Source organism: Danio aesculapii, chromosome 23, assembly GCF_903798145.1.
Source record: "Danio aesculapii chromosome 23, fDanAes4.1, whole genome shotgun sequence".
Taxonomy (NCBI): domain Eukaryota; kingdom Metazoa; phylum Chordata; class Actinopteri; order Cypriniformes; family Danionidae; genus Danio; species Danio aesculapii.
Window position 1 is genome coordinate 18748847 of NC_079457.1, and position 16190 is coordinate 18765036.

The following is a 16190-nucleotide window of genomic DNA, read 5'->3' on the forward strand; positions in this document are numbered from 1 at the left end:
TAAATGTAGAGTTAGGATGATTTTTCTTTAAATAGTATTTTTGGACTTGCGCATAACAAGTCTGACCCTAGATTTAAAAAACCCAAACTGTAGAAATATTATTGTGAAATAGTAAAGGTCTTTCGTATGCATTTTTTTTAACATTCATATCCGAGAAATCGTCACGTAAACAAACCTTGCACACTGAGTCTGATGTGTATTAATTAATCCATTAGGAAAAAGTGCAAATCATTTCAGAGTCAGTTCAAGCAGAGATGCATTGTTCTCCTCTCTTCAAAGTAGAAAAAGAGGAATATGCTACATATTGTGTTCATCCAATACTAGAGGAAGGAGAGTTCAGCTCATTATCAAAGAGCTGTGCTGGATTATTCACAAATGCAAAGTTTATTTCAGGAAATCAGTGGAATTTTGATACATTGCTTGTGATACTTCACACATTCACATACGTAAACAAATCCTGAACAGAGACTGGCATTACCTATAGACATTACAATAGATGGTGGCCGTGTTGACGTGTCGAAGCAACGGATTGAAAGAGGACCATGCTTTCTATTACAATGTCTATGGGCAGTCAAATGTATAGACACACACACCAAGCAGCAGCAGGACAGAGGTGCGCCAGTCACTGAATAAAGCATATGAGGGGTTCTCAACTTCTGTCTTTGTTTTATGCACTGTGTTTGTCATAGTTATCTGTAGCTCAAATGATGGCATTCTGTATTTAGCTTTTCTCTTGTACGATGGCTCTGAACTGTCAAAGCACCGCTCAAAGTGCTTTTTCGGATGCGAAAAATGGAAAAAAACGAGCCAGCTGAATTTTTTTTTCGTGTTATATGTCAATACGATTCACACAACATGAGGTCGAATTTATTTTTTAACTAACGAAAGTTACGGACAAAATTTTTGATTCTGTGTGTAATTATCTTAATTCAGTATAAGCTTTTTCAATTTTAATTAGTTTTAAAATGTAGTTCACTTCTGTGATTCAAAGCTGAATATTCATTATATCATTATTTGGTGGTCAAGAAACATTTTGTATTATTACCAGTGTTCAAACAGGGTTATTATTGTTAAATAAAACTAAAAACATGTTTAAACATATATTTTATATATACATTTACATATACATGCAAAGAAACTATACAAAAGAAACTTTATAAAATTACTGAAACTATCTAAAAATAAATTAGAAACAGAAAATATCTCAAAAGGAATACTAATTTAGGCTACTAATAAATGCTTCAATTGCACTTCAACTTTAATAATAAACACATTTTTGTCTCAAGCTAGACAACTTGTGTTCTCCGAAGATTTTTTTGTGACATTTTTCATGCCTTTACAATTACTTTTGATCTATTAAATGGATCCATGATGAATGAAATATGAAAATGTTTAATACATAAAGTTATAATCCTACTAATGACAGATTTTTAACCTGAAACACACACTACCAAACAACAAACAGATCAACATTAGATCAAAGAATAGTGTAACAAAGGTAAAATTCTTTTAGATTTGGTTAGTTGACCTTATTCTGCAATGCGGACGTGTGCTCGTTTTTGCGATTTTGTTTTAAAACTTCTGATTGAAATGACCTTGGGAGAAATGACTACTAATTATAAATGGCAGAAAACGGTCAAATGACTCTACAAAGAAATGTGGTCATGACTATACATAAAAAGTAGAATGATAATATGAGAAAATACTAGTTTGCAACGTCAAGCAGCTTAATGAGCTAATAATCAATGGCAGTGAATGAGACCGGAAGTCTCAAGCCAAAAGGTTTCTGATGGCTGTGCCCACTCATACATGAAGAATAAGGTCAATAGTGAAGAAAAAAATTTCCTGCGCTCTCAGGTATTTATAGTCTTCAGGGAAAACTATAACACTGCCACTGTCAGAACATTGTGTTTATTCAGAGGAGGTGTTAGTAAAGGCTCCTCTAATGACACTAATAAGCCAATACTGGGTTTATAGGCTTTGTTTCTGATGCATTTTTTGTGAGTGACTCATGCGTGTTCTGTTATATTGAATAGGAACTGGGTCCTCGTCTGGCTGCCATGTTGAATTATAACCTGCAGCAGCTATGTGGGCCTAAATGTCGAGACTTGAAAGTGGAAAACCCTGAAAAATATGGTTTCGAGCCAAAAAAGCTTCTGGATCAGCTCACTGACATCTACCTGCAGCTGGACTGTGCCCGATTTGCTAAAGCCATCGCAGATGACCAGGTCCGTGTTTGGTCTGGATAAAACCTTGACCGTGGTTTGTTCATTAATTATAACTGACTTTTTTTTTTCTTAATGTTTTCAGCGGTCGTATAGCAGGGAGCTCTTCGAGGAAGTCATTTCCAAAATGAGAAAGGCGGGTATAAAATCCACCATCGCAATTGAGAAATTCAAGCTCCTGTTGGAGAAGGTGGAGGAGATCGTAGCCCGCAATTCTCAGTCAGAGATGGATTACAGTGACGCCCCAGATGAGTTTAAAGGTCAGTGTCTTTCATTAAAGAAATAGTTCACCCATTTACTCATCCTCCACTTATTTTAAACCTGTTGAACACCAAGGAAGATATACTGAAGAATGTTGGAAATAAACTGTCATTGACTTCTATAGTAAGAATAAAAAATACTATGGATGTGAGTAGCTGTTTCCATCCACCTATTTTTATGCGCGTTTTGCAAATGCGCATAAAAAAAGGTTGACGTAACTGCCATGATGCGCATAAATTAAAAAAAAATGCTTATTATTAAAACTTATGCGCATAACTGAGTAGGATAAACTTTTTATTCGATAAGAAAAGATGCGCGTAAACTATGATGGAAACACTTTTACCGCACAAATTTCAGTATGCGCATTAAAAAAGGTCATGTGATTTTGTTATAAGAGATCATGTAATGATGAAAATGTGCGTAAATGGACAAACCAGCAGGCTGAGCACACAGTAAACCATCTGAACTGTTGTTTTGGTCATTCCACAACGCCTTACCGTTTAAGTGTTAGTGTTATTATATTAATGAGCTCCAGAATCAAGAGCGTCTGTGCTCCGCATCTGACACCTTCAAACGCCACCGTGCATTCACTGCATGTCAGGATTGCCTTCTGAGGCGCAAGTCATTTATTAGATGAAGAAAAGATTTACGCAGCTTCTCCTACCACAGTAAATTCAGTTTTTACTGTTGATATTTGGCGCCAGTTAATTAGGAAGTGACTATTTTGTTCTCTTTGACTCGTTGGATGGAAACGCTGCTTTATTCGCACTTCTTTAATGCAATAACCCAGTTTTGCACATAAAGTTCATTCACATTTTTGGATGGAAGCATAGCTAATGACTGCTTTTTTCCAACATTCTTCAGAATAACTTGTTTTGTTTTCAGCAGAAGAAATTCTTAAGTTTAGAACCACTTTTTTTAACTATTGGGCTGTCTGAAATATTAAAAATGTCCATTTCCTGCCAACATATGAGCACTGTTGAGCACGTTCTAAAACACCGCTGCTTGGCTATGGTGTTCAGATGCTCAACAGAAATGACTGTGTATATAATTATATATATAATTGTTTTTGTGGTATTGTTTAAGAGAGGTGAGATCATTTCTATGTTTTATGTTCCAAGCATTTGTCTCTTACATGCATAGGAGGTTGTTTATCCAAATTTGACCAATCATATGGGTCTTTACTACCTTTATACCCACCTCCCTAGTACATGCCATTATGCTATTGGCTAGAATGGGCTCAAGGGTGAACCTAGCACCTCAGAACAAAGAGCCTGAAATAAATATTAATGGTGAGAGTAGAGAAAAACGAGCAAAATAACAACAGTGAATGAGAATTAGAATATCTTCCGAAGTTTTCACTCAGTTATTACATGATTATTTTAGTATAACCATTACATAAATAAATGATTGTAAAAATAGCTAATAAATATAGCATTTCTCTCGGGTAGTGTTACATCACATGAAATATCACTTTCTAAATTTCATAACTTGATTGCATATTTATCCTGTATCATGCAGCCCTATTTCAGATGATTAAAATGTGACTTTTTTTTTTATTCTAAAAAAATAAAGAAAACATTTATTTGAAATTGACCAAATTAAATAAAAAAAACAATGAAATTAAAGTATTATAGATAAATATACAATACTTATATATTTAAAATAAATAAATCTAAGAAATATTTTCTATTGATATTTTCAATTGTGGCTGTCTTGGGTGTGATACCTGAAGGAGAATTACTTATTTACTTCAAATATCGTCTTCTGCAGTGCTAAAATGTATTGCATCTAACTGTCTCCGATCAGACTCACCCATATATGAGCAATGGATCGAAAAAGTTAGAAAAATTTACAAAACGAAAAGAATTACTTATTCCCTTAGACTTCAGATGAATATCTTGTTTCAAAGATAGTCAAATCTTAAAAATAATGTATAACTAACTTTAAATGAATAACATGGATTTTGTAAACGATTACATTACATACCTGGTTACTATATGTATTCTCTTTATAACCCCCACCCCCTGCCTTGTTAGTTTTTTTTTCAACACTCCTTATACAGTTAAAATCAGAATTATTAGCCCCCCTTTTAATTTTATTTCTTTTTTAAGCATTTCCCAAATGATGTTTAACAGAGCGAGGAAATTTTCACAGTATGTCTGATAATATTTTTTCTTCTGGAGAAAGTCTTATTTGTTTTATTTCGGCTAGAATAAATTTATTTTTTATTAACCATTTTAAGGTCAATATTATTAGCCCCAAATGTTTTTTTTTCAATGGTCTACAGAACAAACCATCATTATACAATAACTTGCCTAATTACCCTAACCTGCCTAATTAACCTAGTTAAGCCTTTAAATGTCACTTTAACCTCTTAAGGCCCAAGGTTTTTTTTTTTATTTATTAGAAGCTAATTTGAATAAAAATCTAATTATCATCTTTGATACGATGTACTTTTAGAGAAAAATTATGTCCATTTATGTGGACTCGTGGTCTGAATTTACATAAAACACTTATCCAGATTTAAAAAAAAAAAATTATGCATATTAAACATTAATGTAATTTTTTATTTAACTTGCTTTGACTATCAATAAAAGCAACATTTTTTTCCCCATTTTGCACAGTTAAAAATAGGGTTTGGGACTTTTCATATGCTGCAAAACAGTTGCAGAATGACACTGTATTTCTGTAACAAAATATAAAACATTCAAAGTATTTTAAATAGCCACTTAAGAGCTCAAATGTGCTGTACGTGTATGTGGACACTCAAGCCCTAGGAGGTTAAGCTGTATAGAAGAGTCTTGAAAAATATCTAGCAAAACATTATTTACTGTCATCATGGCAAAGATAAAAGAAATCAGTTATTAGAAATGAGTTATAAAATTATTATGTTTAGAAATGTGTTGGAAAAAAAACAGAAACAGAAATTGGGGGGGACAGAAATTAAACAGAAATTGGGGGAAAAAAATAAACAGGGGGGCTAATAATTCAGGGGGGCTAATACCTCTGAATTCAACTGTACATTGTTTTAAAAATGACACTGTGCAAATGTCTTGTTTTTCTTTTTATTTCCCCTAGTCTTTTTACTATAAAATTTTTAAATTTGTAATTTTTATATTATGTTCTAATAAACATTAAAAACAACAATGATGATGATTTAGAAAAAAAAACAAACAAGCAAAAAAAAACCTTTCTTACTCCAAAACGTTTGTCTCTTAGGCCCCGTTTTAAAACGCATTCGTTTTGCTACGGTTACGCCATCCGTCCACACTACGCCGGAGTTTTTAAGCGCTGAAAACGGAGCGTTTTGAAAATGCTGAAAGGTCCGTTTTCGTTTTAAAATGCTGCTGCTCCGTGTCAGTGTGGATGGGGGAAAACGGAGCTATCTGAAAACGGAGGTGGGGCTGCAGACATTGATTGGGCCTTTTTCTCAATATTACGTGCTCAAAGTTCAGTCTTGCATTTTGTCTTTCGTAAGTTTAGACTTTGCAAGTTTAATATGGAAAACAAACTTCCAAGGACACGTCGGGTAAATCTTCAAAGGTCCTTTATAATGTCATTCACATCACCCTGGCTGCGTTGTTTCACTTTCTTAACAATAAAACGAAAACATGATATAAGGAACTGCCTATTTGATATTAGCAACTTAACAGACACCAAAACTGTTGAAGCCTCGTGTAGCTACAAATTTATGAGCGTCATCTTCACTGTAACGGAACTTATGACATAACTGCCTCCTTTCATTTTCTTTACAAAAATATGAAACATACCTTGTCTCTTTTGCTGAATGTCCGTTTTAATAATCAGTAATGGCCATTATAAAAGCATAACGTACAATAAGTTTATACAATAAAGGAAAGAAAGGCAAGCAATCAGTCAAATGTGCAAAATCAGTATACGTGGTTACATAAATTAATTTATTAACTTATCTTTGCGCTCAGCTAAAACACGTGACCTGAGAATAAGTCGATTCAAAAGACCATTAGATATTACAGTCATTAGATAGAGAAAAGATTAATTAAATATCACGTTTAACAATTATAGTGAGACGAGATTCAGCGGTATATCCATGATGAAAATACTGTCCGATGTGCGCTGCTCAAAGCACCTGCTGACTGCCTGGAGCTCATATGTGTGCATACGCTGCAGCACATGCCAAAGTATGTGTGTGTGGTCACGTGATCTGCGTTTTCAGAGGTGTAGTGTGGACGGAGATCTTTTCAGAAACGCTAGGTGAAACGCCAGTGTGGATGCGGATCGTTTTCATTCTAAAATGTCATTTTAAAAGGAAGACGCATTAGTGTAAACAGGGCCTTATTTACTGATATCAAGTTGACTGTTGACTGGTGCGCTGTAAAAAAAAAAAAAAAACTCTTTATCCCATATAATTGATTTGTGTTGGGACAACATGAAGAAATTAAGTGGATTGAACAAAAAAATTAAGTTGTCCCCCTAAAATTGTGTTTCAGCTCAATTTAAATAAGTAGTTTGAACAAACAGCAAATGTCATTTTTTTTGTGTGTATCAACAAACATGCTTTTGGAGTTTCTCAATAACGCTGACATATTCCCTAAACAGACCCACTGATGGACACTCTTATGACCGATCCCGTGCAACTTCCCTCGGGCAACATAATGGACCGTTCCATCATCCTACGACACCTGCTGAACTCTCCCACTGACCCCTTCAACAGACAGCCTCTGACCGAGAGCATGCTGGAACCAGGTGCCAACCAGCACTGCCAAATGCACTCACTGACTCTCTTTTAATTATCAGACGCTCTGATGCTGACTCTGTTTTTTTTTCTTCTCCACAGTCCCAGAGCTGAAGGAGCGAATCCAGGCCTGGATGAGAGAGAAGCAGACTGGCCGCTACTGAGTTTTCTCAGCTTTACATGTTTTCACCATGCTGGAAGTGAACTGGAGATAAAGAAGAAAGGAGGAAAAAAAAAAAAGTACCCAAATTGTTTTTGCCTCCCTTTATCCTCTTAATCGAGTCGGAAAGGCTCATGGTTCTAAATTGAAGCATAATAAAGTTTAGACTTTTGAAAGCGTTTGATTTTTGAATGTGTATGTCTTCATACATGCCAAGCTGAAAAGGGCACACAGTTTCACATCTCAAATTGCGTTTAATTATCCTGATGGTGAGGGAAAACATCTTTATTTGTGTGACTTGAATGTTGAGTAACACCAGTATTTCTATTTTTACGCTGAGTACAAGTACAAAACATTGGCTCTCGATATAAAAATTTACAACTGAGTCTCAAACTTGCTGTTTATTTTATATGGTTGGAGAGGTAAATTGAATTAAAACAGGCCTCCTTGTAGAGAATACCATAAACGTTGATGTCATTTGATGGAAACATACCATCGGAGTATCAGACCTTGACTGACTCTGTATCTTTTTTTTTTTTTACCCCTTTGACTAAAAGCTAAATCAAACGTCGGAGCTCAAACCCAGGATGAAATGAACGAATGTGAAGCTGTGTTGTAGCATGATCATCTTAAAATGCCAGTACAACATGTTTCTTTCTTTTGTGTTTTTGTTTTGTTGTTTTCACCACAGTTTTTGGATCATAAAAGTTCATCTTTTATTATTAATATTAACCCCAGCTGTTGAATTCTAGCATAAATTAAAGATTGTTTTTTTTCCAGTGACTTAAAATGGTTTATCTGTACAGGAATTTGCTTCCTTTGCTACAAACTTCTTTTGGACCCAGCTCTTTGAACTGTAATAAATGGTAATGCGCACACAATTATAGCTGTTGCATTTCTTTTGTTAAATTCATCATCCACATATTTAGCAAAACTAAAGCAATTAAGTGTAGATGGTCAATTTTACGCTATAAAATAATAACTGTGCCATTTATGAATATTTAAGTGTAATTAAACTATTACCTTTTATTGTATGGAATTACTTCTTATTTTTAGATGTTCTATTTCACTATAATGCAGTACCTGTTTTTTTCTCCCATTTTTATAAAAAAAATATACTTTTATAGTATAATTTTTATATTGCTACTATATTTCTTAAATATTATTATTAAATACTGTTATACTTGTTAGCAATATTTTGAATTTGAAAAAATTGCTTTGACTTTAGTAACTAAGTCTTATTTTTATTTTATCCTGTATTAGGTTTTTTTTCCTTGATGCTTAGTAACATTTTGTCAGGTCTATTATTTTTTTTAAATGTTATACAGTATATTTTTCTCTTTTAGTTTCAGTTAGTTCAAGTTAAACTAACTCAAAACAATTGTGTGTGTGTGTGTGTGTGTGTGTGTGTGTGTGTGTGTGTGTGTGTGTATATATGTATATATATATGTATATGTATATATGTGTATATATATATGTATATGTATATATGTATATATATATGTATATATGTATATATATATGTATATATGTGTATATATATATATATATATATATATATATATATATATATATATATATATATATGTGTATATATATATATATATATATATATATATATATATATATATATATATATATATATATATGTGTATATATATATATATATATATATATATATATATATATATATGTATATATGTGTATATATATATATATATATATATGTATATATGTGTATATATATATATGTATATATGTGTATATATATATATATATATATATATATATATATATATATATGTATATATGTGTATATATATATATGTATATATGTGTATATATATATATATATATATATATATATATATATATATATATATATATATATATATATATATATATATATATATATATATATATATATATATATATATGTATATATATATATATATATATATATATATATGTATATATATATGTATATATATATATATGTATATATATATATATATGTATATATATATATATATGTATATATATATATATATGTATATATATATATATATATATATATATATATATGTGTATATATATATATATGTGTATATATGTATATATGTATATATATATATATATGTATATATATATATATATATATATATATATATATGTGTATATGTGTATTTGTTTCTATTCAATTCACCTTCATTTGTATAGCACTTTTACAATGTAGATTGTGTCAAAGCAGCTTCACATAAAAGATCATAGTAAATTGGAACAGTGTAGTTCAGTTTTTAGTGTTTAAGTTCAGTTCAGTTTAGCTCAGTTCAGTGTGGTTTAATAATCACTACTGAGAGCTGCTCAGGATACGGCCTGGTCCAGGATATGGAAACCTTGGGATCATCTCGTCGCTGGTCTTGGATCGAATCAGTGACTCTGCATTGTCTGAGGGCCTCGGGATGAGTATCTCCAGGTGGAAATGGAGAATAAAGAGAATAATTAGCATAGCTGTTGTTCATAGTGTATATAAACGAGATGAAGAAACCTGTGTGGAGCACATACATGTATCATACCTCTAAGTGATGCACTGAGTGTATGCTTTGCTAAACAGATAGGTCTTTAATCTAGTTTCAAATTGGGAGAGTGTGTCTGAGCCTCGGACAATATCAGGTAGGCTGTTCCTGAGTTTAGGAGCCATAAATGAGAAAGCTCGACCTCCTTTACTTGACTTTGCTATTCTAGGTACTACCAGAAGCCCTGAGTTTTGAGATCTTAAAGAGCGAGTTGGATTGTAGCAAGACAGAAGGTTGGTTAGATAAAGAGGAGCTAGATTATTTAAAGCTTTATAGGTAAGAAGCAATATTTTAAATTCAATACGAAACTTAACAGGCAGCCAGTGTAAGGAGGATAAATTTGGGGTGATGTGATCAAATTATCTAGACCTGGTAAGAACTCTGGCAGCTGTATTTTGTACTAGCTGAAGTTTATTAATAGAGGATGCTGGGCAGCCAGCAAACAGTGCATTACAGTAGTCCAGCCTAGAAGTCATAAAAGCATGGACTAGCTTTTCTGCATCTGAGATGGTTAGCATACTTTTTTGAGATGGAAAGCAGTTTTTGTGACATGGGTTAAAAGTTAAATTGCTGTCTAATATGACACCCAGATCTTTTATAGTAGAGCTAACGCTAACTTTGTATCCCTCTAATTGTAGATAAAGTTGTGAGATCTGCTGTGTACAGGATTTTGGCCCAATAAGTAATAATTCTGTTTTGTCTGAGTTTAAGAGAAGATAATTGTTGGTCATCCAGTCTTTAACATCTTTAATACACTCAGTTAGCTTGGACAGTTTAGACGTCTCGTCAGGTTTAGTTGAAATATATAATTGAGTATCATCTGCATAGCAGTGAAAGCTGATCCCATGTCTTCTAATATCGTCTCCCAGGGGTAGCATGTATATTGTAAACAGCAAAGGGCTTAAAACTGATCCTTGAGGCACCCCGTATATTACTGGGCTGATTTGTGAAGGCTGTCCATTAATATTCACAAACTGGTAGCGGTCAGCTAAGTATGACTTAAACCATTGTAGGGCCTGTCCCTGGACACCTGTAGACTTTAAGCGAGTAATGAGGATACCATGGTCAATGGTGTCAAATGCCACACTAAGATCGAGTAAAACTAATAGCGAGATGCACCCTTGGTCAGCAGCTAAGAGTAAATCATTGGTTATTTTCACCAATGCGGTTTTTGTACAGTGATGAGCTCTGAAACACTTCAAAAGCATTGTTCATCTGCAGAAAGGAGCATAATTGAGCAGAAACCACTTTTTCTAGTATTTTAGATATAAATGGAAGATTTGAAATAGGCCTATAATTAGCTAAGTTGCTGGGGTCCAGTTGCGGTTTCTTAATAATAGGCTTAATAACAGCTAGCTTGTAAGGATTTGGAACATGGCCTAAAGATAAAGAAGAGTTGATAACGTTAAGAAGAGGTTCTCCTATAACAGGTAGCAATTCTTTCAGTAACTTTGATGGAATTGGATCCAACATACACGTAGCTGGTTTAGAACTATTTATAATTTTATCTAGCTCTTCCTGTTCTATGATTTTAAAGCACTGTAGGTTATTTTGATTCTGTGGGGTGTTTACTGGATCTGAAGTATAAGGCGGTGCAGAAAGTTTAATATCTTCTATTTTCTGTCTAAATCCTTCTTTATTTCTGAAAAAAATCATGAAGTCATCACTACTACTTTGCGGTGGAACATTTTGTTCCAAAGATGACCAATTATTTGTTAATTTAGCAATGATGTTAAATAAGAATCTAGGATTGTTATCTAGATGATCTATAATGATTATATCTATATCTATAATATCTATATCTATAATGATTATTTTCTATCAGTTTGCGGAGGTGCTCAGCCCTGGCAAATATATATATGTGTGTGTGTGTATGTATATATATATATTTTTTTTTTTCCTAAATTTATTGTTATATATTTTTTTTCTTTTAGTTTTAGTTGGTTTTAGTTCAAGTTAAGCTAACTCAAAAACGTAATTTATATATTTTTTTATTGGTTTAGCATGTTTTAAAAATGTTTTTGTTGTTATAGTTAGTCAACTGGGAAAGGTTTAATCTTTCCCCATTATATCAAAAATACACATAATTATGTATTTTGTATTAAAGCGTAATATATGATAAAGCAGCTTTTTCTTTTAATTAATTGCTCTCAGTGAAGTACTATTTGTATTGTTTTGCATGTTTTGAGAGGATTTAGAGTTTTTTTTTTTAGTATTTTACTAAACAATAGGTGTAATTATATATTTTTTCTAATTGTATTATATTTTTAAAGAACGTTGGTATGTTTACAATAATTAAATGTGAGCAATTTAGGATTCTAAAGAATTCCTTCAATTAATTTGTAAGTTTACCCATTTTTCTACTAGGCGGCGCCCTTCACTTTTGTGTTTTGTGATGCCACGCCACAGCGGATCGTAAGCGACCCTGCAGTATTGCGTCACAGCTGCCCAGCCCATATCTCCTTTTCCAGCGTTCTCATTGGCGGCACGACGCATTGCTCACAGAATTCTGCATTCGTATTGGCCAAGCGGTCTGTCATTCACGGTGTTGACAGTGCAGTTGACGTAATCATTTCAGTAAATCAAGGCATTCATCCATATCCTAAGCTTGCTAGAGGAACGGTCAAACGACACCAGAACCTGCCTCAGAAAATAAACCCGAATCGCAAGCATTTTCTGCGGCGCTGGCGAATGAAACGCAGCTATAATGGGTTTATATAACAAAAAAGGAACTATTAAGAACTTAATCATCAGTCTTTTTTGATTTTTGCTGCTGGTTGCAGACGTCATTTGAGAATTGGCATCGTGCAGGATTTCTATGGTGTTCTAGACGTTTACTGTGGATAAATAGCGGTAAGTGGCGTCTATTCTTTAAGAAGACAGTTATATTGATACGTACGAGTTGAGAAAATATTGCCCGAGTAGCGTTGGGGAATGCAAATGACTGTTTACAGAAATGTTTTGCTCGTTTTTGTTGCTTATTTCTTCAGCGCAGATTAATTGTGTTGTCATAGAGTTGATATCAGTTATTTTCATTTATACATGATAATACACATTCTAATAGTGTGCAAAGAAAGTCGCCGTGTTCATAGAAAGACATCCGATTAGTGATGGAAAGTTCGGCACATTTCTACTGATCGGTTCTTTTGAACAGTACCGGCTTGTAACTGATTCAGTGATTCAAATATACTGTTCGCTACAAATCCTCGCTTTTTCCACAAATGGGTTGGTTGTTAGAGCATTACGAATAAAGTGACAAACGATTCTCGGTTGAAGACACCAGAACATGTAACATCAATGAAGATTGAATTGTTCATACCGATTGGAAGAACCTGTTCCCCTAAAGGTCCGATTCAGAAGAACGATTTGTTCTCCCATCGTTACATGCGATCGTTAAAGGAGGCGACAGCATAATGTTACAGTCTTACACTTGAAGTAGTGTATCTAAAGATGAATTAAACGACATAGTTTGTCAATTGTGACACACATATTGCAACGCCGGTGATACATTGTTTCGAGTCTATCAGTATCCAGTCTCCGTTATTAAGCACTCGGTGAACTCTGCGGATCTGTCGAGCTATTAGCGTTTTTATTAATATTATATTGTTTTAGTAACGTTAATACTAGCAAATAAAAGGACAAATAGTTTTTATAATCACTCGTTCATGAAGTAGACGTGTTTTCTCCGGCATATTGAATTTCATGGGCGTATGCTTTTAATTCAATGAATGACATCAAGGACAAGATGAAAACATCCTCTTTTTTTGGTGTCATGTGCTAGAACAGTTATGCTCGTAGGTTTGAACAGAAAAAAAGATTGTTACATCGTCATATTCGCTATAATTCACAACCGGTCGATAAAACCAACGTTAAAAACCAAATGTCACGCCCATAATTGGGTACACGCAATGTAACAGTACACAGACTGGTGTTGTTATATGTCAATGCATGTATTTGTGTATGTAATGCTGGTCCGGTGACAGTTAGTCAGATGTGTTTACTGGTGAAGAGTGTGTGAACAGGCCCAGCCCTGCTACTGCAGGCGAGCGGCAGCCATGTTTATGAGTCTGAAGAACCCATGTAATATTCCTCATCATCTACATCTGTCTGCTTGGATGTTTACCTGCATATCATGGGATTGCATTTGAAAACCGGGTATATTACTGAAGGCTTATGGGTTGTTTATGTAAATCAGGTTTCTCAAGGGCCTATACATTTTTTAGATTCATTATTAAGATTAAGATGTAGGTAAATTTTACATATAAGATAAAGCATATATCTTGGTCCTGAAATAACACTTCTTTCTATCATTTTTAAAATCTAAATCACGTCGTTACTTTTAGGTAAACATTTTGTCATTTCATGTTAAATGATTATCTCACAGGAATTGTATTTTCCCACGTTTTCTTAATTCTTTTAAAGTTGCGTAATAGCTGTATATCGACTATAAAAAACTGGAAAGAGATCAATTGTAGCTTATCTCAACACTGCAAACTGCTTGAAATGTCAATTATACATTATATATACATGCAGCATTCCAGCTGTCATGAAAGAAAAAATAAAAATCCAACCAGACTTGGGTGGAAATGTCATGGCATTAAAAGCATGTTGATCTCCATGAAACAAATGAATAAAACGGACAGAACAAGTAACTTTATTTCGAAATATTAATAACAGAATACATATATGTTTTTAATTACAGATAGGCTTTTATTTCGGGTGGTCCGGAAGACCCACCCCTCTCTGACAAAGGTCCAGAATTTGTCCCGTAAATTAGTTCATTTGTCCTATTTTGATTGCTATGCCATCATAAATAGTAAAAATAACCTATAAAAAAGGCTTTAAGACCAAGTGGAATCTTATGTTGGGTGTTACTTCGGTGTGTTGCTCTTCAGTTTGTCCAATGCTACAACATCCAGCTTCTAGAAAACATACAATCTGAAGTAAGTGATGTCATCTTTCGCTACTGTTTTTTTAAAATAGAAAACATTTTACAAGTAACTTTTATTCTAAATCATGGACCTTATTCTTGAAACAAAAAATGACCAATAAACATGTGAAGCACCAAAAGCGGCCCATATTAAAATTGATTCAAATACTATTTTGTCTATTGTTGTTATCCATGAATTTTCAAATGCACATGATTACAAGAGAGGCTAGAAAATTGTGAAGCTATACATTATGATTATTATTATGTTTTAATAATTTTTATTGAAATTGACAAATTCTGACTGAGGAAAGTTGAATGTGCTGGCCAGTTTGTTATTTGCCTAATAAATGACAATAGGCTCCAGTTTTACAGATAATGATATATGATGTAATAAATTTGTATCTGACAAGCTAATCCAGCTAAAAATAATGCTTAAAATGCAATATTTAAATCTTATAATTATATAGAAAATGAGATGTATAACTGCAAAAAGGTCACCTTTTGGGGAAAAAAGAACCACCCCTTTCACCAGACTGGCTCAGGCCTGAGAAGTATAAACTTTTTTTTTCTAAAGATTTTTGATTGTGTCTCAAATATGCCAAAGTATGCTTTATAGGATTATTATGATCAAGTGGCCTTTTTGTAGTTTTGTTTAAGCTGTAAATTGCTCACTGTAAGAAAATGAGAAAAACCCTAGAAAAGTTTTATCCAAAATTCACAAGTAAACTGAGAAGTCAAGTCATCTTTTATATTTATCTTTGGTGTCCTGTAGTTTAAAGAAATCTTCTCCAGTGACCGGTTACCTCTTGCATCATGACGTGAATGATGTTATGGTGCATTCTGATGTCTTTTGAGGCCTTGTTTACATGTTAAATTTCCTAATAATGTCCTAGAAATACACTTATGTACCTTTAGCCTAATAGTTGCAGAACTAGAAAAGCATTCTGTTTCTTTTTTGTAGGAGAAACATTTTGTGGGACTGAATCACAACAGCTTCAACCATGTCTGGCGCCTCAGTGAAAGTGGCTGTCAGAGTTCGCCCCTTCAACACAAGGGAGACCAGCAAAGAATCAAAATGCATTATACAGATGCAAGGGAACTCCACCAGTAAGTACACACTTGTTGTCATACTTTTTGTAAGTTTTTTTTGTTCACATGGCTCCGGACAAGGTGGCTCTAGTATATAATTTTGGCTTCAGGGTGTGAGGTGTTAAGTGTGAGATGACATTCAGGATTTATTGGTAATCTGCAACCCGAGTGGCCGAAAAGAAATGATAGAAGTGAAAATTATACTCAGTTTGAACTAGAATGAAATGAGAGC

General features: G+C 33.4%; 2 protein-coding genes across 11 annotated transcripts in view; both read left to right on the plus strand.

Annotated features, from left to right (window-relative positions):
* The window catches only part of ube4b (ubiquitination factor E4B, UFD2 homolog (S. cerevisiae)), a 57493-nt gene extending 49249 nt beyond the window's left edge, over window positions 1-8244 (plus strand). For all 3 annotated transcript variants that reach the window (XM_056448933.1, XM_056448934.1, XM_056448935.1), the window contains 4 exons: window positions 2037-2228; window positions 2311-2485; window positions 7068-7214; window positions 7306-8244. In XM_056448933.1, coding sequence (XP_056304908.1) covers window positions 2037-2228; window positions 2311-2485; window positions 7068-7214; window positions 7306-7367 — 576 coding nt within the window. In that variant the 3' untranslated portion in view covers window positions 7368-8244. The remainder of the gene's footprint in view (window positions 1-2036; window positions 2229-2310; window positions 2486-7067; window positions 7215-7305) is intronic.
* Window positions 8245-12495: 4251 nt separating this feature from the next.
* The window catches only part of kif1b (kinesin family member 1B), a 113815-nt gene continuing 110120 nt past the window's right edge, over window positions 12496-16190 (plus strand). For 4 of the 8 annotated variants that reach the window (XM_056448925.1, XM_056448928.1, XM_056448927.1 and 1 more), the window contains exons 1-2: window positions 12496-12792; window positions 15831-15976. In XM_056448925.1, the coding sequence (XP_056304900.1) occupies window positions 15871-15976 (106 nt within the window). In that variant the 5' untranslated portion in view covers window positions 12496-12792; window positions 15831-15870. The remainder of the gene's footprint in view (window positions 12793-15830; window positions 15977-16190) is intronic. The other 4 variants (XM_056448929.1, XM_056448930.1, XM_056448931.1 and 1 more) reach the window with 3 other exon arrangements.